Source organism: Vanessa tameamea, chromosome 6 (genome assembly GCF_037043105.1).
Source record: "Vanessa tameamea isolate UH-Manoa-2023 chromosome 6, ilVanTame1 primary haplotype, whole genome shotgun sequence".
Lineage (NCBI taxonomy): Eukaryota > Metazoa > Arthropoda > Insecta > Lepidoptera > Nymphalidae > Vanessa > Vanessa tameamea.
In genome coordinates this window covers 6,773,721-6,795,709 of record NC_087314.1, presented here as the reverse complement: position 1 = coordinate 6,795,709, position 21,989 = coordinate 6,773,721, and the positions used below count along the sequence as shown (strand labels likewise).

The following is a 21,989-nucleotide window of genomic DNA, read 5'->3' as shown; positions in this document are numbered from 1 at the left end:
ATTGTTATTGATATCAAAATAATAGCTTTAATGTGTTGGTTAATTTTTAGTATTGTAATAAAATATTTCCGAACGTATCAAGAACAAAACTTACCAACCAAATAGGAGAAAAATCGGAAAAGCGGAAATTGCGCAAAATGTTGGCTACACAGCAACCTTTCTAGACATTCTATGACGGCATTAATCTTCATGTAAAATATCGATTTTGGCGCCAATCTTATAAACCAAATAAGTATTAAAAAATATTGGATTAAAGTGTGCATTTAGTGAACAATGTATTAATTATTGGAGATTAAAATCATATATACTTGTTTGAAATGCCTCAAGGCAGCTTATCGGCGGCAAAAAGTGAATATTTGGAAATAGGCGAATACAATTTTTCGTGGCCAGGAGAAAATGGAACATTTCACGACTTTGGTTCTATAAATTATACAATGCCGTCAGGTATAAAGAATATTTATATATCAACTATAAATACGTCAAGTATTTTTAGATATAAAATTTCTATATAATATCTTGATAAGATTTTGTTACGATCAAATTGTAATTCTCTTTAGGACCGTGGTATTGGCCTTGGTGTCCTTTATGGAGAGTACCTCAGCATCCACTGTTTCAGGTGATTTGAGTTGAAGTAGTTTTTAAATTAAAAAAAAACATTTTTGATAAGTAAACCAGGTTAAATTTCAATGCAGTTATCGAATATGCTGTTTGTTGCTGCTTATTGCGCCCCGAGCACCAAAAAAGGCCAACTTTGGATGCATACTATCTTGATTTTTGGTAAGCTTTAGGATTTTATCATTATGATAACGACTGATTCATAGCTTTTATCTTGTACACATTGTTTTTTTTATTACAAAAAAAAATAAAAAAAATGTTTACTATAATTTATTTCTTATAATCTTAAAGTACAGTTTTATATTGAATAATTATTTTTTTACATTTTAATAAGATTTGTATGTGGATCTGAGTAGTCATTAGCATCAATCTCCACTAGATTTTAGCCTCAAACTAGGAGTTCTATTAATAACGATTGACTAGTATTGTCATGTCTTAGATCCGTTAACCCAAGTAAAATAGTATATTTGTGTAATTAAATCAGTTAAAAATACCTAATTACTGAAAACTTGGCCGGCTCCTTTCGGTAGAATTTACATTCTCAACAGTAGAACCTTTAGGTTAAAAATAGGACTATATTTTAATAAAATAGTATTTGGTTTTAATTTAAAAAATAAGACTATTTTGAATAATAATAAAAAATAATTGAAAACCATTGACGGGCAATACAATGAAACTGATATAAAATTGGCCACTACAATATGCCTCATATTGTGCAATAAAGATGTAAAATTAAAAGTAATGTCATGTCATAATTTAATTTTTTAATGGTTAAATTACATTTTATTGTCAACTAGCCGTATATCCGGTAGAATATCTCATCGGAAATATTATTTAGAACCCGTCATTTTAGATCGTTTATGTCGCACAATCTATGTAACCCTGTTAATAAAAAAAATATTGTCTGTTTGCATAAACTATAAGATTCCACGGATTACTGGATTTGGGAGTCAAAACGTTATTGCTTTTCGGAAACTGCCACAATAACTTACTAAAATGCTTTCCTATAACCTATTTACGGCCAAAATTATCAAATGAGTTTATTAGTTTTCGTTTAAACATCACTAATTGGTATATATTGTATGTGCTGTACTGAAGATAGTGACTGCGTGGTTAAGGAACATACATTAGTTAATTGGAGCAATTTTTAAGGCTTTAAGAAATGCAATCAACAATAACGAAACAACTAGAACTAAGAGGTTTTTAAAACTAAATGACCAATATTAGTACACTGATCTTAAAAAATGGTCTCTGAAGTTTGGAACAACGATATATTTATTTATATTAATGCCGGTTTCAAAATATTAAATCCTACTTTTTTTATTTGTTAAATGACGAACATCCATACCAATGTTCATCCTTTATTTGACCCTCAGAGGTAACATTTTTTATGAAACAATGTAATAATTAAATTTTACTTTAAACAGAAGCATAAACATCAGTTTGTGTTTCATTCAGTCAGTTTCATTCAGTCTCCTAAAATGACGGCCTTCCGTACATTTCTACACAAACTTTCATCCCTATAAACCTTAGAGGATGAATTTTGAAAAATCCTTTCTTAGTGCATAAGAAATTCTGTTAGACCCACTAGTGTAGACTGTGCGCTGTTTGTCATTTAAACATTTTAAATGTTTATCGAATAGATAAGTGTATTGTTATTTTTTATTGTTCATTTTAGTTATATGATGTGGCGGAGTGGATATGGGTGGTCGTGATCACTTACCACCACGCCTAGTTGACTTTTGTTCTATTATAAGGCAGAAATATATCTAAAAATTAATACAAGTACAAATATCAATTGCCTGTGTCTAAATGCATGTAATTAGATAATATGAATAGGGATTATTGGCATAATCGTCAGCCCCTACTGCCTGTCCTAACGACTAAGACAAATTATAGGCAGAATTATTTTCTGATAAGAGCGTCTGCTAGTCTTAATGAGCTTGTCGAAGTTTGCGAAGATTTTGATGTTTTCTGCAGAAAGCATAATAATGTTAAGCGATACATGACAGAAATGTTTGCAAAGACATAGTCATTTTTAACTTTTTAACTTGTGGTCTCACTGGCTTTTTTATTACAGACACTGTTTTATATGTATTGTTGTTATCATTTTTGTTTTTTTTTTCTTTTATTTTCCTATTCTCAGTCTCTTTAATGTTATACGTGAGAACTGTTATTGGCCTAATAGTTATTAAGTGTTTGTTATTTTTGTTTATCAACGGCTGTATCTTCTCCAATTAAATACATAAAAAAAGATTTCTCGTCCATTAAAGCAATAATTATTTCTTAGCTTTTCAAAGGTGTAGTTCTAGTTAAACATGACCTAGGTCGCCCGTAACGCCAACAGCTAGTACATCCAGATATTTATAGCACACAATGAAGTGATGTATTGTGTTGGCGGCAGGCTTCATGCTATACTCTATATGGGCCTGGCATGTCATATGTTCACCGGACGCCTTCTCCTGGAACTTCGGCTTCGTATTCTTAAACCTAGCTCAAGTCGTTTACTTAGTATACGAAATGAGACCTGTCAAGTTTGATCCAGAACTCGAAGAAGTCTACCACACTCTTTTCGAACCTTTTAAGGTAAGATTTTTTTAAATCCTTATTACGGTAATTGATCATTAAAAGAAACCCTGTTAAATACTTATACAAAATGAAGCGTAATAAATTTATATAGGCTTACATATAATTTATCTGAGAAAATAAATAAAATAAATAAAGTATATATAAAGTTTCTTATTATTAGTAAGTAAATTGATTAATGATCATTTTTTAATTAATTGTTCGTAGAGAATACGTAGAATCACAATGTTTAGGTAAATCATTAATGCCAATACTATTACGAAGCTAGCTCTAATCTTCTCTTCGCAAATCAGCTTTAGTAAATACTCTATATATTGTAGCCGAGTTATATTGAAAGTGCACTTTCACGGCTTTAATGAACATAAAGCAACGAGCCACTTAAGTGTTAAGGGCTTAAATGTTTTGTAGGGAAGCGGCTAATTTGAAGAAATTTTAACAAAAACTTTTGCATAAATATAAACTCAAATTTCAAAAACAATATTACCTTTCTGATAAATATATTTAAAGTAAATACTAAGTATTGTTTGATGTATTGTATTGTCTGCTATTCAGTTAAAATCTATTAAGAGAGATGGAAAAAAAAGTTCGCGACCAAGTCTAAAGTAAAAAGATAATTACGTTAAAATTATTTCTCTCCTGCTTACCTACTTTCCAAATCTTAAAAAAAAAAATCTTCAAGCACTACTCTGATTTACACCTGATCTTTCCTTTCGATTTAAAGAAAAATTGTTCTCGTTGACAAGTTTATTTAGATTTCGATCATGAGAGTCATAAGTTGCCAAAATTAGGGGAAAAAATTGGATAATCAGAATACTCACTGCAATTCTGAACACCCATTAGGAATTTGAATCCACAGTAGTGTGAACGCAATTGATTGCCCTGGTGAAATAACATTTCCTTCACTAAGGTGATGCCTTAAGATTCCCAAAACTTACTCTATCTCCTCGCCAGTAATGAGAATGAAAGATTTGTATTTTTGTGGTATACACACACTCAGGGTTTATGTCGTCGGCTAGTCGAAGTAGAAGTCATAAGAGTAGTTGACGTTGTACGTTTGTGCACTGCAAGCAATCTGGACTCTGCGTCGTCAAATATAATCGTATTTGACGTAGTTTGATCTCCTTCAGTGCCTGTGTTAATAACTTTCATCGAGTACTTAAAAACTCAAGAGCTTCGCCTATAAAAACCACAAAAAATAGAAATAATAGACTTTAACAAAAAATAATAGAGAAAATATTTTTACTAGAGACTGCAAACTTTTTAAGCCACTCTCGTTATAAAATGTATCCCCAAGAGCTTAGTACAGTCAATGTTTTTTTCAAACTTATATCGGCAGCATATATATAGTGATATTATATAGGTATCGAGGCTGCAGTTCAAGCGCATGGTATCCCCCGACTTCGCACACGTGATGTCTTTGCATGCCGGCGAGGCCTACGCGATGCAAAACCTTACCAAAACGGATCGACTCGGGCTCCTGCTGTCTGGCAAGGTTAAACTTTTTTATTTATTTTTTAATGAATAAGAGAATTAAAAGTACGTGACGAGAATATCATTGCAATTTACTTTGGAGAGACGTACTGACATATTAATGTACTTAATTATTCTTTATATATATATAAATAATTATTTTGTAGTAGTGTTTGTATACTTGGTGTGGGTTTTGTGCAAGCCCCTATGGTAGGCCTTTAGGTTCATGGCGTATTTCTTAAATGAAAAAGTCTCTGGGCAGTGGTGACCACTAACCATGTCAAGGCCCATTTACCAGTCCAACGCACCTGTAAGGCCCCCGGTGTTGCAGATGTCCATGGGCGGTGGTAGTCACTTTCCATCAGGTGAGCCTCCTGCTCGTTTGCCACCTCTAACATAAAAAAAAACCAGTCCGCCTACCTATATGAAGTAAAATAGATAATGTCCTTCTACGTGGCTGGATCAAATGTTTGTGTTTGAGCGGGTCCGCGTCAGGATGCTTGAGTTTGGACCCGGCAGGTGAGGCAACGAGCAGGTTCCAGGTTTTACCTATTTATAAAAGTAAATATTTTACCCGAACCGAGTCTAAACGGGCAGCCATACAATTAAATATATACCATCTTAAAGTTCTGGTTCTCTTAATAATATTATAAATACAAATGTTTGTGTGTTTGTGTGTTTGTTTAACATTTAAGCTCGACGGCAATACGGATTTAAAAGAAGATATATAAGTGTCTAAACATGTAATTTATTCAATTATTGAATTAAAAACGTTATTCATTGCAAAAAAATAGTGAACCGAGGCGAGTCGAATATCGACCGAAGCAGACGTCTAACAGAGTAGACATGACATAAATTGAAAAACATGACCATTTTAAAACCTTTTAAAATTGTACTCTGTTTATGTGTGGAAACTAAAATTTATGCGAAACTTTGAGTTTCTTTTTGTGTTAAGTTAGTTTTGCAGTACCTCGTTTTTATAAATAATTTCGTCCTCATTATTATTCGCAATGAATTAGTCTTTTAGCGTTCTCTTAATATATATAAGTATATTGAATATACATATAACAGATTTCAGAATATGGAATAATTATTAAACTTTACCTATTCGTATTTTTTACGTATTGGTAGGGCTTCGTGCAAGCCCGTCTGGGTAGGTACCACCCACTCACCCCATGTTCTACGGCCAATCAGCAATACTGAGTAATGTTATGTTCCGGCTAGAAGGGTGAGTGAGCCAGTGCCATTGACAAAACATCTTAGTTACCAAGGTTGGCGGAGTCAAGAATGGTTAATATCTCTTACACGTCGAAGGATAATTCTACCTATATTTAAAAAAAAATTTTATCAGTGGTAGCTACTTTTTAATAATGAGTGTGTTATCTTTGTTAGTAATATGTCAAACTGTTAAAGAAATGTCAATTGTGTATGGGAACATATTAATTTGTTTGATTGGTCAGTATCTAAAATATTCGACAGTACGCCAGAATGAACGAATAGGCTCCGTGCTGGAATGAATAGTTAAAAAAACTAGCTTTTGGTGGTAGACTTTGGTAGATATCAACCACCTATCATATATTCTACTGTAAGCAGCAATACTTTGTATTTTTGTGTTCCGGTTTGACAGTGTAACTACAAGCACAAGGGGCATAACAACTTAGTTCCCAAGGTTGATGACTCGTTGTAGATGTAGGGAATGATTAAAATTGCTTACGGGGCCGATGTCTATAGGTGGTGGTGACCACTTACCATCATACCTGTTTCATAACAAAAGACGATTAAAGACAAACGGTAATGCAGGTTTATAGACAGTATATTAAAGTATCTATCTATCGTAGAGAGGTACACCTGGTCTGGGGGCTAGGTGACTATATTAAAGTCTATACTGTATGCGAATACTTATCAAAATACAGAAAATTATTTATACAGAGTGAACGTGGCAACTTTTCACTTTTACAATTTCCTTAAAAGGATACAAGTTGATCGTATTTATTTCGAGCTTCTAAGAAAAATTTGATGTAATATTAACGAGTCGGTCTGGCGTACTTGTTGATTAAGTATTTACGAGTGGACTTACCTCCATTACCGTATTTCATAGCTTATCTTGGAAGAATCACTTAAGTGGAACCACTATCCTCGTTTACAAATTATGCAAATTGCAAGTCTGTTTCATGGATCGTTACACAGCGGGGAAATTTAAAACAATTTTTGTGGGTGCACGTGCCAATGTTTGCTTTGAATACCTATTGCTATACGAGTGAGCCTAACGTCGGGAACGTGCTTCTGACTACACAGCTAAAACTATATACATGGACTGTATTTTACGTACTTTCAGCTGAATTCATTATGAGCACATGAAGTATTGCTATAGAATGTTGCTAATTAAGTATTAATGTAGATACCGACTTATACATATATTAATGTAGTTTTCGGTTTAACGTTTGAAATATGTTTTTAAAAGTGTAAAAATATTACAGTTATACACAGTTGCTACACTTAACCCAATTAAGTTCTTACAAATAATAAATTTCAAAAGTTAATAAAAGGAAATTCTAATAAAATATTATTAATTTTGCAACATTTCAAATTTGGATACTTAGTACTAATTGACTTATGATTGTGATTCAATTTATTTATAGAGGGATGTATTATCTTCCTTGGAAAAGTAATTACTCCTTGTTCTTATATGGATGTCCATATAATAATACTTGTTATTATAAGGACATCCATATAATTACTCCGTTCAATAAATAATTACTTGTTTATTTTTAATTATTAAGCACATAATTAAACAATTAGTTGGTTTCTTATAATAACATATTGTTTTATGAAAATAAATTGATGTCACTATTACAGTAAAGGAAAATATTTTCCATAACACATAAGATGACCCAAAAGAAAAAAGAATTGAAATTAAAAAAATATGTTTACATTATTTAGTACTTTTACTAAAACAAATACTCAGACAACTCAGATAAACAGAATCAAAAGTTTGTATAAAATTTCAATTTAAACAGTTGTCTGGTACTGTTTATTTTATTAAAACTGTTTAACTTGTTCAGTTCTAAGATTTGATCCACAGAATATGTCAAATTAAGTTAATACTGATAAAAAGAAACTCAAAATAATTTAAACAAATAAAACGTAACGTAAATATGTATATTGTTATAATGGTACGATTAATATTGAGAAAGGCGGTGAAGGAAAACATTATGAGGAAACCTGTGTGTCTTATTTCAACGAAATTCTGCCTCATGTGTATTCACCAACCCGCATTGGAGCAGCATGGTGGAATTTTCTCCAAACCTTTTCCTCAAAGGGAGGCCTTAGCCCAACTAAGTGGGAAATTTACAGGCTGTTACTGTTGTAAGGATTTTTTTCTAGCCTCTCGATTCCATCCGCGTTAAACATCCTCAACAGTTAGGGTATAAATGCAATAAGGATTTTTACAATACATTTTACTAGAATTTCGACGACTATTTTTACTGCATGCTCTTTTGGGTACTTCGATAGTAATAATAAAACAATATTTAATATGTGTGTTTTTTATTGTATAGGTTAACGTTATGAGCGGACATCAGTTTCTTCATCCCATACTGCCGTGTGAATTTCTCGATTCACCGGAATTCGAATCAAGTAGAGCTACGATTGATGAAAAATTTAAGGTGAGTTTTTTTTTATTTGATTATTTTGTAAAAAAGCGGCCAAGTGCGAGTCGGACTCGTCCATGAAGGGCTCCGTAGCAGCAAGTAACAAGGTTTATGTTTATGAAATTAAATGTTTTTTTTTTATATTTGAGTTGATTAAATGAAAGGTAAACTGCGGTTTTCAATTTATGACGTATTAAAAAAAAATTACTTACTAGATCTCGTTCAAATCAATTTTAGGTGGAAGTTTGCATGGTAATGTATATCATATATTTTTTTTAGTTTTATCATTCTCTTACTTTAGAAGTTTACCACTTTGAAGTGTCTCTAGCGCAAACTATTCAGTTTAGAAAAAAATGATATTAGAAACCTCATTATCCTTTTTGAAGACCTATCCATAGATATCCCACACGTATTTCTATTTTTGTGTGAAAATCTGAATGCGGTTCACAGAATACATCTACTTACCAAGTTTCAAGAGTATAGTTCTTATATTTTCGGAAAAAAGTGGCTTTGACATACGGACGTACAGACAGACGGACATATGACGAACCTATAAGGGTTCCATTTTTTGCCATTTGGGTACGGAACCCTAAAAATGTTTGTGTCAGACGACTTTAAAAAGTAGATTTTGTCATTTAATACCAATTAGCCAGGTGGGGGCCAATTATACTTAGTTATACTGATTTTGATGCGTTCCTGATTCTATTTCGGTCCCACTTCGATTTAACCGCAACTGAATCGTAGTGTAATTAGAATAGGTAAACAGCTTAAGGCAACGATTACGCTTCGATTCAAATGCGATGAAATCGAAAATAGGGATGTTACACTTCACCTAAAAACTTAGGTACAATATATTTTTATTACTTGGAATAAAATTTCGTGGCGTCATATCTAAATTATCGTTATTGAAATATTTATATTTAAAGTTACATAAAAAAAATACTCGTCAATAATAAAAGTACTCGTACGTCGAAAAGGTAAAGGCAAATATTAAGTTCGCAAAATGTCGATGACATCATTACACTGTTTATCCGTCAATACACTTTCAGTGTAGGCGTAACCTGTGGGGTAAAATCATAATCAATACCAATAATTTTACTGTCGGAGAGTTTATCATTTTCGTCTTTAATCTACGGAAATGTAATATGACGTCATCAACAAGTCGTTAAATAATGGAGCAATGAACATAGAATGCTATGAATTAAGTATTCGTAAAAGCCTCTTTTATATCTTTCAAGCCCTTTCAGTGAAATGTTACGCGAGTCGCTGTATAAAGGTCGTGGTATCTATATAGATCAATAGCTAGTTATTTATATCAAGCTAGTACTTAATTAGAGAATTAACATTTTTAAGCTTGACATTAATGATTTATTTGAGTAGGTAAATGAAAAAAACTAATACTGTTCAATGCTGTAGCGTAAACTAATTTAATAAACATCATTTGTACACACATTTTAAAAATTCTAATATAATCAATGGTATTTTTATTATAATTGTTATGAGTCACAACACAATGATATGTCAATTTGTACATAACATAGTATGTACAGTAGAATATTATAGTAGGGTAGATATATGTAGTAGATAAAAGTAGATATACAACTACAAGTTCACCAAAGTCGAGTTTTATCTCTAGAGACCTAAAATTTATTATTTTACTCCACGTAGACGAAGTTTGTCCTCAATGTACAAAGTGATGGTTTGACACATAAAGCTTAGTATTTATAACTCACTTAGGATGATGTGAACATAAAACGAAACGAGATTGTATTTTACTATCCACGTAAGGTACTAATAGTACATATAAATGATTCAGATAATGAAATAGCTTTCGAATAATAAAAACCTATTTTAATAGAACGTTACTTCGAGCTATAAACATTTAAATAAAAGACGTCATAATAGTAAATCTCATTTCTATTTTCGTCGATAAAACGTGACTTTATAACTTTTAATTATAATATTAATTGAGGATATTATATTATCGTTATTCATTTTCTATTTAATAATTTGTGCAATTTTTTGCATGCGTTTTACGAACATGGTAACAAGTACTCGATAGTAAATTTCGCGTACTGTAGATACTTTACTCCGGTGACCTAATTGTCGTTTGATACGACTATATAAAGAATAAAGTGGCTACATAAAGAAACTAGGTTAAATATCGATGAACTCTAAACACTTTCGACTATAGCGAACACCCGTGACATTGTTTGTTTATCGCGAAATGCAAGTCCGAGCAATTTACTGGAAGCATTTATATAGCGATTATCGAATGCACAAAACTTTCGTGTTACAAGTAATTTTACAGGCGAGCGGAAAATAATTTCATGTTTTCTAATTTAATAACGATAAAAAAATAGTTTTAGAATATCCGGAAGGTGCAATGAGAGTTCATCAGTTCATTTATACTGAAAAGTTTTGACACTGAAAATGAGTTTCGTTTCTGTCACGTATGAGTAACATGCTTTATAGTTTATTACTTTGATTTGAATTCGTATCAATGCTCGCGTCATTTCACAGGTTTCAATAGTGGCGGCGTCATCGTGCCGCTACGTATATTGGCAACGGAGCTCCTTAGAATATCTATTCGTGAAGGAGCCGTATCTCGCGTGCATAGTCACGACATTGATCGCTAGAGATATAACTACTAAACTCTACGCTATGAACAATAAGATAGTAACGGAAAGGGGATCGCATTTAGACATACGACTGCCGAGCATATCGCATGCGTTGGCACGAAGTCCGAGGAAACTGCGGTCAGCGAACAAACCGCCGCCGCCCACTACGGTGCAGCCGGTCCCGCCGGAGAAGAGATCGAGTGAGTCACTTATTAAGTTATTTCTATTAGGAGTGTGACAATAGTCTAAGGTTTCAGGATTGAACCTGCAGCCAAATTTGACATCAATACGGGCCAGATACCGTTGAGCTATTGGCGCTTCTTTGGGTAAGGAAATTACTGCGGTGCTATAAAGATATTTTACTTCTCGTTTTATTTATTGGTACTTAAAATTCAACGATGCTGCACTATTAATACTCTTGTGTCGAGTATATCTTAATACGATGAACCAATATTTGATATGTATCATAGAAGATACATATCAAATATTTAACATTTTCTATAATTTTTGTCGTAATTTTAATATGAAAGAAATTCTTAGTTGATGCCAAAACGGAATGATTAAGTGTTAGTGTGATTGTAAAAAGCGAACTTTGGCTGATGGCCACGACAAAAATTTGCGTAAGTGCGATCTAAATTACGTTCTGTCAGGACAAAGTTTTGTGAAGCAAATCACTTACACAGCTACTGCTAATGATTAGGATATTGTTGGACATAAGGCGGACGTGTGCCGTGACTGCAAACGGCGTGATACTCTCTTATACCGTCACGTGCCCTCTGCGCCACCGCTTGGTGCCTCTGGCCTCATTACAATTATTATTATTATTACTTATTAGAACTTTTGCCTAGATCATTTTAAAATATATTTTATTTTTATTTTAATGTAATATTGTATCTACTGTTGGTTGTATTACGTTTTAATTAATTTGACTCCATACGTATTTATTGGTATTCTTAAATTATTATCGTTTATTTAAATAGCCACCAATTTAGATGTTTCATCTGTCGGGCATCCTGTGATTTTTTTCATATCATATTAATATAAGTTTTACTCCTTTAATAATTTATTCTATGACAATATGAATTCTTGTCCACTCCCTTATTCTTCTTTATCTGTATTTCTTATTATACACTTCATAAGAACTCCGTAATGATCTTCAGAAGGACAACTATTGCCGATTCGTTTTGTTTTCAAACTCTGTACGTATATTTGATCGTGTTTCCAAATTTCGAGGTCAGCTTAAGTTGTTTCTTATACGACTTTAATTGGATACACACATCCAAAGTCTTCTCAGGGATGAGAAGGCAAATTAAATGCTTTGACATAATATATTTTAGCTTGCAGTTCTTACTTTTTATAAATACGGATAATAGCCCGTGGCTTTGCTCGCGCTTTAGGGGTTGGTCGTCAGATTTTGGCATAAAAAAATAGCCTATGTCCTTATCCTATACAACTTTTTTTGAAATTCGGTTGAGTGGTTTGGCCGTGAAAGAGCAACAAATAGACAGACAGAGTGACTATCGCATTAATGTTATTAGTACAGAAATACAGATAACAATGTAAAAACTAATATTATGACATTAAAAGTTACTTTCTGAGGAGGCTTGTCATAGGAAAAATTTGTAGTTGTAATAGTTTTATGATCAGAAACCGTTTGTTTACAGATTACTGGTCTAGAGACACGGAGAATACGGTGGCAAATCTCGCAAAACGCAACGGTGTGACTGCAACTTATCCTGAAGCAGACGAGGAATTAATCCCACTGGCAGCTCACGAAGCTCCTGCGGGCTCCTCAGACGACCTCTCGATCGCCGACAGTTGTCCGGACACCTCCTCCAAGTACCACAGCTGCGAGGCTGTTGAGACCGATGACGATCTCAGACACTGACATACGGAAAATAACGATGTATTAACGTCTCTTAAAGATTCTAGCACAAGATCGTCGTCCTGCGACAGCCTTTTTACGGTGGAAGATCGTTAGACCTTAGCAAAATTATTCTGTGATAAATTTTGACACTAAATCCTCGACCTAAAATGTTCATACAATGTTAAAAACCGATTATCCCACATCGCATACCTTATTTTGATATTTAACGATCGAGTTCTACGTCGAGATTGGAGTCTAGAGTGCTTACAGAATGGCTATATAGATAGTGGCTTATAATACAAAAGACTGAAGTAATGGGTTACCTAAATAAATGTTGTGTTTATTTTATTAAATTATTTAAATCATATAATAATGGTGATGTATTTATTTTAGCTTTAAGTTTATTAAAGACGATGTAGCAAATAAAGCATACGCGACTTCGTTGTTGTTTCATTACTGTTAGATTCCTGAAATCTGATAGTCGTATAAAGCCATATTGAAGTTTGAAAATAACAGATTGTGTCCACTGGCGTAACCAGGATTTCGTTATCGGGCGGGTTTAAGGTTTGAATAATATTATACTATACTAGTCTTTTATTATAAACTTTATTTTGGCGTATCCACCTATGTCTCTACCTGGCTACGGCAATAACTAAGCCTTATCTGGGTTGTCTGTTGCAAGAACTATCATTTCATAGACATCGTGTGGGCATATTTTCGTAGCGGGAGTTTCTGTTACAATCATTTACGAAATAAGAAGTAAAAGAAAATAGAATAAAAAAGCTTAAGGAATTATTATATAATTAAAGTAACTTGAATTTGATTTCTACGTTGTATACATTATACGTCTACTGAATCGGATCTAACTGACATGTTATCGTAGCGGCGAACGTTTAATCTTAGTAAAAAAAGGATAGTTTGTTTCACGAAATAAATTGCGAGAATAGTCAAGAGTAAAACTTTTACTGTTTCATTGTTATATTTGCATCTCCACAGACATGTGTCGCTTTTGCACATCTACTAAATTTTGAATTTGTATTTTTATTTTATACGCCTACGTGTTTTTTTACCAGGCAGCATCACAATGATAATTATATTCAATTTCATTACAGTCATGACAGCCCCTTACTACTACACTACTACATGTAGCCTCAAATCTCAATTGATTAATGGCTTGTTAAGATTCTGGTGACGTGAATATTAAAGTTACAATCATGATTGGGATATTGTCATTCTTACTACCATACTATCCAGTTAGCTGAAAGTTGAGATTTAATATTTGTTACCTAATTCATAAATGTAAAACATGTATTTCACGTTTATGTATACGTGGCTAACAAAGTTATATGAATGGTTTATGTGCCGTCTATTGTAAAGAAAAATTACATAATGACCGGGCAGAGAGCCTATTCACTCAATTTCTATGCAAATTCCATGGCTATCCGTAAAGCCATTGTGAACGTGATTGAGAAACAAACCAAACAAACTTATAAAGTAGCTACATCTATATAACGTTAGTGTTGGTAGAACTGTGGCCTCGGGCGCTACGGCTAAGTTATTACGAGTACACTTGTTTAATATTTGCCTTATGTTTATAACAAACAATTTATTGAATATAAATCACGTATCTTCATATATTAGGTTAAAATAAAAGATATATATTGTTTCTGCGTTATGTATCAAAAAATGTTTTAATGTATACTCGACTGCATAGATTCAGTAACTTGGGGCAATGTATAACAACAAGGTCCCAGAATTCGTTTAAGATCTTTTCGGTCAGTAAAAGGTATTATACAATTATTGAGTTCATGGTTGATAGCGCACCTTAGGAATGAAACTATCGCCTCTTGACTATTTCTTAGTGCTATTGAATGTATGTTGTTTACATATTACAAAACTCGCTGAGTTTCTTTCGCCGGTTCTTGTCAGATAAGATTGTTTTCCGAATCGGTGGAAGTATTTAATTTAACAATGAATAAGTAAGTAAACCGCATCTATATAGTGCATTTATTGTAATAAGCACTATTAGACTAAATGCACTATACATATATTCTTGAAATGTATTCAAATATTTTTGATTTGTTTAGTGCATTAGTGTTTTTATGATATTTTTGCTAAGCGTATTCTCCTTAACAGTTTAAAAAAAGTATTTTTTTATTTAATTGTAACGGAGTTATTGTTAATATTAAAAAAAGATTATTATCTTAAGTATTTAATTTATAACATATTTGATCTTTAATATATTAGGAGTTATCGTAAAATTAAAACTCACGCGGAACAAAAATAAATAATGACCGTGGCGGGGCGGTAATCAGAGAGATGGCGAGGCATGCAACGCTTGGGCTCAGTTATGCGGAGCGGAGAGTGTCACGTGAGGGATGGCAGGGCAGATGTCTTTGAGGGTCGTGTTGCAAGATCCATTCTTGTCATGCATCAACATAAAAATAATACCATCATTATTTTCTTTATTTTTTAAAGCGAAGATTTAATTGAAGAAAAAAAAGAAACAAAATTGGATTTAATTAAAGATAATAATACAATAAAAATTAGACTACTTTGTTTCATCTTCTAAAGTACACATAATAAAATCGTAACTGATCGAAATCTTTACATGGAAGATATTTGAGAAAAATATATTACTGGGGGTATTTATTAATGCAACACATAAATATGATTTAGAATTTTTGCCTGTTTGTCTGTTCGTTTGTTACCGCTAATCTCGGAATCGGCTTAACCGATTTGGATGCGACTTTCACTGAAGTACAGTAGTAACTTGAGGTAACATTTGTTTTATTAAAATCGGTTCACGAATAAAAAAGTTTAAAATACAATGATAAATAAACTGTTAAAAAAATACATCTAAATATTTATTCAAAAATTATCTTCGAAACTTTGATTAACTATAGTCTATAAAACTGTATGATTAAAAGTTAATGCGAACACATGCGTTTACTTTTAAGCGAGTCCAGAGTCCAGTTTCCAGTGCCATATGCACTGCCAGCTTTATGAGGCACTCTCGCGTGTTCGCAACTCCAAAAAAATCAATGCTTTAATCCCCGGCACTACGTGTAAGATCATGTAATATACATTACGCAGTTAGGTAAATACATCATAACTTTTTTATTTTACAAGATTTAATTAAAAATTTAAAAGTTTGTGGTTTAATTTTAATCGATGGCAAAGTACTCAAATAAGTCACCTATCAAAAAAAATCATAATCTGTCGATCCATTTGGGAACTACAATGCCACGACAGACGCAATACACAGATATGTCAACCATATAATACCCCTATTTTTGAGGCTTAAAGTCACGCGAACCGAGTCGCGGGCACCAGCTAGTTAATAATAAAAGTAAAAAAAAAAGTTCTATTATATAATGTTATCTACTAAAATAGAATTTGTAAATTTCATTGTATTTTTCGAAACTGTATTTGAATGTCACACCAATTGTTAAACAGGTAATTGTTGTTTTACTTCCTTACTACCTACATACATACGAGCTACGTCTCAACTAACCTGAATTTTCAGCAAAAGTTAATATTATTAAATTTGGTGTATATAAATATAATTCGTAAGATTGCATTTGAAAGTCGCTCCGATTGTTAAATATTTATTGTTGACACATATTACTTACGTAATAAGTTTGTTTTGGTTTTTTCAGTAAGTACAAAATGCAATTGAAATGCAACTTTTATTTGTATGACTTTAATTCATAGTTTCAGGACTTACATAGTATATATAGTATGTTACGTATATTTTTAGAATGATCTAAAAATATACGAATGTTTACGTACAATGATTTAAATATACATATAGAGATAAAATCCTTATGTTAAACGTAAAAATATTCAAAGCTGGATTTTCACCCGAGCAGAGCCGCCAACAAAAATGAATTCACTTATAGATGCGAATACAAGTACGAACCCATGGTGAGTATAATGTTCTAAATAAATTGAATATCATAAACCCATATATTTCTCGCTATATCTGAAAAAGAACATGTAGTGCGAAAATAAATTGTTTTGTGAGAGCGAGGTTATTAAGCTACACATAGTCAGTAGAGTACGCTGCGTCAGCTCTCAGTCGGAGTATGAAACAAATCAATCAACCGGAACCGATTCAGTTATCGGCTCTCTATTCTATTAGGTACATAATACACGAATAAGGTTGCATAGTATTTATTTAATAATTTCAAGATCATATTCACAATTATATAAATAATTATTTAAAAAAAGATCTTTAGCAATAAATCAGGAGACGTTTATTTGGAAAGTCTAATTAAAAAAAAAAACTACAAAATCAATATACTTAGATTTGTAATAGAAGATGCAGCGCTTTTCGGACAAGGGTTTAGTGTATAATATTATAAGTCACGGTGCTTCGCAGTTTCACCAGCTTTTTTAATTTAGACTACTTTATATTAGTATTGATGTCAGTGACAATTTCATGTTCGTGTATAAAAATATTATCAAAATATAATATCTGTGTTGAGGTTGATGTTTAAGATGAATTATACCGAAACAAGTTAAAGAACACCGTTTTTTAAGTGTAGAGTAACCCCAAACTCACCGAGGTGAGTCTTGTTTTTGTTTTTATGTCATATGTGCCATCCGATGGTAAGTGGTCTCCACCGCCCATATACAATGGCCCTAAAAGAAATATGAACCATTCCCCAGATCGCCAACGCGTTACTAACCCTGGCAACCAAGATGTTATGTTCCTTTTGCTGTAGTAAGACTGGCTTACTCACCCTTCAAACCGGAACACAACAATACTGAGTACTGTTATTTGGCGGTAGAATATCTGATGAGTGGGTGGTACCTACCCAAACGGGCTTGAACAAAGCCCTACCACCAAATGTCAAGTGAGAGTCAAATGAGACCCACAGTAAATAGTAAGTGAGGATTCCCAATAAACATCAGTTTCATAACCATTTCGTTTAATAATATGTGCAAAATTTCAAATTAATAGTTTACTTTGCAAGTGCATCGATAATAATCATATTGGCGTCTACATACATACATATATTCATTACATATACATATACAAAGACATTAAAACGGTGTTAATAAAACGATTTATGACGAGTGTATTTACAACTGTACTTTATGTGAGTGTGTTATTATAAGAAAACTATTATATATCATCATCTGTTTTTGTTTAATTGTTTTAAAAATAAATTAACATAATTTTATTGAGAAAATCAATTCCAATTCGACACACGATCACTCACTTATACATATATATACGTATCTATTTCGATACGTCAGTATATTTATAAGTAAAGAACATCCTCATTTGCAGTTTCTAAATTAATTTAACTCGTAACCCAAACATTATATCGCTAACATAATTTTACTGTTTTTGAAATAACATAATTTATGTAAACGAAATGCGTAACTGAATATCTGTTTCATTTCACATTCGTGTGTTCGTAATTTAAATTAATATCAAACTTGAATATTGATTTTATATAATAGGGATGGAGTCTGAAATAAAAGAACTGTATACATTACATATTATAAATAAGTAGTGACAATTAATATAGGTACTAACTAAATATACATAGATTATTCTGTATATTTATAGCATATAATATAGCAATTTGTAAGTATTCAATTCATCATAAATATTAGTTTAAAAAGTATAAGTAATTCCTTATACATATTCCTCATACAATACGTTCCGTAATTACGTTCCGTTTTTACTAATAGTGTCTAAGGTGTAACATTTCCTTTGCCTGTGACTGCAGTGGCTCCCACATGAATCTGAAACTAACCTGAACAGAGCCTAGGAATGTTTTATTGCTTACTAAGCTTTATTGCAAATATAACAAATATTTATCTATACGGCTGTCTGGGGATATAAAAAAGTACTACATTTCATTTTTATGAAAAAAATGTTATCAAAAAATGGTGTCTACGTAAGTGACGGTTAGTCAATTTACGATTATTTATAAATATTAATTATTGCCATAGATCATTTTAAATATACATTAGATATTAAATAGAAAAAAGCATGCAACAATTAAATCGATTTAATTAAACAAGTTAAGCGTGTGGTTTAAATTCGCCCATTTTATTTGGACAGAATTCTCCGTTTTTCGCTGTAAGAGAATACCTCTTCTAATTTTTTAGGTTTCGTTCCACTCTTTGCAAATAACGTCGTATTAAGCAATGATTCATGCTTTTTTTATATTTTCGATTTATGATCAGTCATTTATTTAAGTTTAGTTAAATTTCACTCACAGCCCTATTTAAAAGGTAATTTAACTTTCTTTTGTTTTCGAAGGTGATTTAAGTAAAGTAAACTTCATTAAAAGCGAGGCAAGAGAGTTTCTTTATAAAGATCGATTTAAGGTTTATAACCGAAGCGGCCTAGATCAAAGTTTGCCAATCATCAAAGTATTTTCGTTGCTGTTATGCAAAATTTCAGCTATTTTGTAATTAATGCTTCAATCAATTGCGATGCAATTTATTGTTATTTTCTTGAATAAATGAATACTAATTGCAATAATTGGATTTGTCGTTGATTGACACGTCTGCATTTTGTGTCAATTGACGTTTGTTAATTTTATTCAATAAGTATTTGCATTGGTCTCAAAAGAGTATTATGTCCAATTACAATAATAGAACAGATATAATTATCCTCATTCAATACAATTACGCAAGTCCATTTAAATACTTCATATTATTCAGCTGAAAATTTAGAATTCGAATAGTATAACATTAGAAAATGCAGCTTAAATTAAGTTTCAGATTTATCAATAAAATAAAACGAATATAGAATACACAACATTACCTTTGTGTTGAAAATTTACGTTTTCATTGCAAATTATAGTGACTTAAAAATTCAAAGACTGACATTTCAAAGGGTCGTTGCAATAGCCTAAGATAAGGATCGGATCAACCGCAACGAGCCGAGGTGGTCAAGGTTAGTCCAGACCGCACCGACAGCAACGAAGCTTTCTTATCCACACTCGCCATTCTTAAGCATTATGCGATTTAACGTTCTCAGCGTTATCAGATGGCCTGTAGCGTTAGTCACAAAAGCGGCTCTAAATAATGCTCTAGCTAATCGATAGCTCAGTTAGCTAGTAAACTGTAAAATCTTCTTTTGAATGTCGAGAACTACTTGCTGTAATTATTTATTTGGGTGACGGTATAAAAGGCGCCATAGAGTTTTATTATGTCAGGTTAACTAACAGTTTTTCTAAATCATAATCAAGTTTTAAGTACCTAGGCTTTTATTTCCATTTTCAAAAACGAATATAGTATAGTATAGACTTAAATATACATATACTAGATTGTAGAATCATCGTCATCATGTAAAAGGTTGACTGAATCTGGTTTAAAAATTAGTTGCAAGGTTGGTTCAGCGACTACTAACAGGTGAAGTTAAATAAAAGCTTTTAAAAATAAATTGACTTACACATGCCTATTTATTTACATATTTTCACAAGTTTCACGTGTTATAAATAATCGTCCAAATAATCACTTGGTTGCTGGCCCTCTTGCAATTGATATTACATATTCTCGTATATCAGAGTATCATAAAATAAATGTCAAATAAATTCATTGTATATAATTTATAAGAACATTTTAATTTTTTTATTGGATATTTTAATATGTAATGAATTTGGCTTAAAATAATGAAGCAAACTTACAAAAATTCTCTACAGTATAATTTACCTACGGTACTTAGTAACTTGAAATGGTCATAAAACACAAACGCTGATAAAGATTTGTATTTCTTAGTAAGGGTCAAATATACTAATGAATGCCAAATGTACAAGGTTCTATAGGCTAGAAGTATATAGAGAAAACGTAATCAAGATATAAGATTAAAATTATAAAATGATCTCTTTGTAAATGCTACATTGTATATGAAAAAAAAAACTTCAGAAATCTTATTAGGAATATGCCTAAATAATATTAGAAATATATGCTCTTTCATTTTCGAGTAATTGAAGGTTTTAAGAAAAACTACACTGACACTTAAATAATTAGAGGGTTTTAATTGTCTATAGTGTCTGCTACTTTGTGTGGAGACGGTAAGGCTGCGTCAGTACAAGGTTCCATCCAGAGCTGGAGCGCTGCCAGGCACTAATCGTCACGCAGTTATACATTCAATCGCAGAGGCCGGTACTTCAGGGCCTCATAAATGAAATAATACATGACAAAAGCTTAAATTTTGTCCATGCAAACCGCGTGTTCCAGTCGCATAAATATTAGCGACTCGGAAATATGCTTTTTAGGCAAAAATAAAGACGTCGTTAATTTCATCGTTCAAACAATTTCTAAATATAAACTTTTAAATTAAAGCTCGAACAAATCACGACCATGTTTCGTGGAATCTAAAGTTGGTAAACTTGGAATACTTTCTATTTGATCAGGTCAGTCTTCCAATTACCACACGTGTAGTGCTGATGTTTTAAAAATACTTTATTTTAATTTTAATAGTAATTGCTGAAAGTTGAGGTTTTAATTGATAAAATAAATTAATAATATATCTCTACATCTACATATAAATGAAACGTATATGGTTGGTTTTGGTCATCAGATTTTTATCACCACGTTCAATATTAATTTTCCATATGGATTTTTTAAATAGGCTGTTCTGACTGGGTGGTTCCCACTCGGGTGAACTAGATTTTATCAGAAGTAATAAATAGTTTCATTACACGTAATTTGCACCTACCGGCTTCTACCACATGTGTTTCTACCACTTTAAGCTATATATGTAGCTTATAGCAAATAAGCTTCAATAAAGCTACTTATTACTCAAAAAAACACTATTTTTTTCTTATATGTATTATATAAAATTATTATAGTTAATAATAAAAAAATGTGTGTTTTTATGGTTATAAACAGTACCTGTAGGTTTAATCAAGCAAGTAAAAGTTATGTGACGAAAGTCCGATTTTGGCATTTGTTCAATAAAATCAGGGAACTAGTACAAGTAGCTTAGCCAATAGATTTAAAATAGGCTAATACACTGAAAGCACACACTAACTTCGAATCAAATGATATTACAAAATATACTAGGAGTCTAATCAATCAATGGCGAATTATCAATATCCTATCTCCGTACTCTTAGTTCATGGGTCGCGTTCCTTTTTTTACACCTGTAAATTAAATATAAATTGTAGCGTTTGACTATTTTAATTTTTATTATAG

General features: G+C 32.0%; 2 protein-coding genes across 3 annotated transcripts in view; one reads left to right on the top strand and one right to left on the bottom strand.

Annotated features, from left to right (window-relative positions):
* Window positions 1–21,989, bottom strand: part of LOC113393247 (eukaryotic translation initiation factor 3 subunit G) — a 75,908-nt gene that overhangs the window by 39,912 nt on the left and 14,007 nt on the right. The gene's annotated exons all lie outside the window — the stretch shown is intronic.
* LOC113393445 (popeye domain-containing protein 3-like) lies at window positions 159–13,249 on the top strand. Its single transcript, XM_026630330.2, has 8 exons — window positions 159–444; window positions 558–616; window positions 693–777; window positions 3,020–3,201; window positions 4,562–4,693; window positions 8,229–8,336; window positions 10,845–11,142; window positions 12,607–13,249. The coding sequence occupies exons 1-8, from the start codon at window positions 318–320 to the stop codon at window positions 12,828–12,830; spliced, it is 1,215 nt and encodes a 404-aa protein (XP_026486115.2). The 5' UTR covers window positions 159–317; the 3' UTR covers window positions 12,831–13,249.

What these genes read in the sequence shown, in the direction of transcription:
- LOC113393445 (XM_026630330.2), top strand. Translation starts at nt 318, where the DNA reads ATGCCTCAAGGCAGCTTATCGGCGGCAAAAAGTGAATATTTGGAAATA. An exon ending in CTCTTTTCGAACCTTTTAAG is followed by an intron (nt 3,202 to 4,561) that starts GTAAGATTTTTT and finishes GATATTATATAG; the next exon opens with GTATCGAGGCTGCAGTTCAA. An exon ending in CCCGCCGGAGAAGAGATCGA is followed by an intron (nt 11,143 to 12,606) that starts GTGAGTCACTTA and finishes GTTTGTTTACAG; the next exon opens with ATTACTGGTCTAGAGACACG.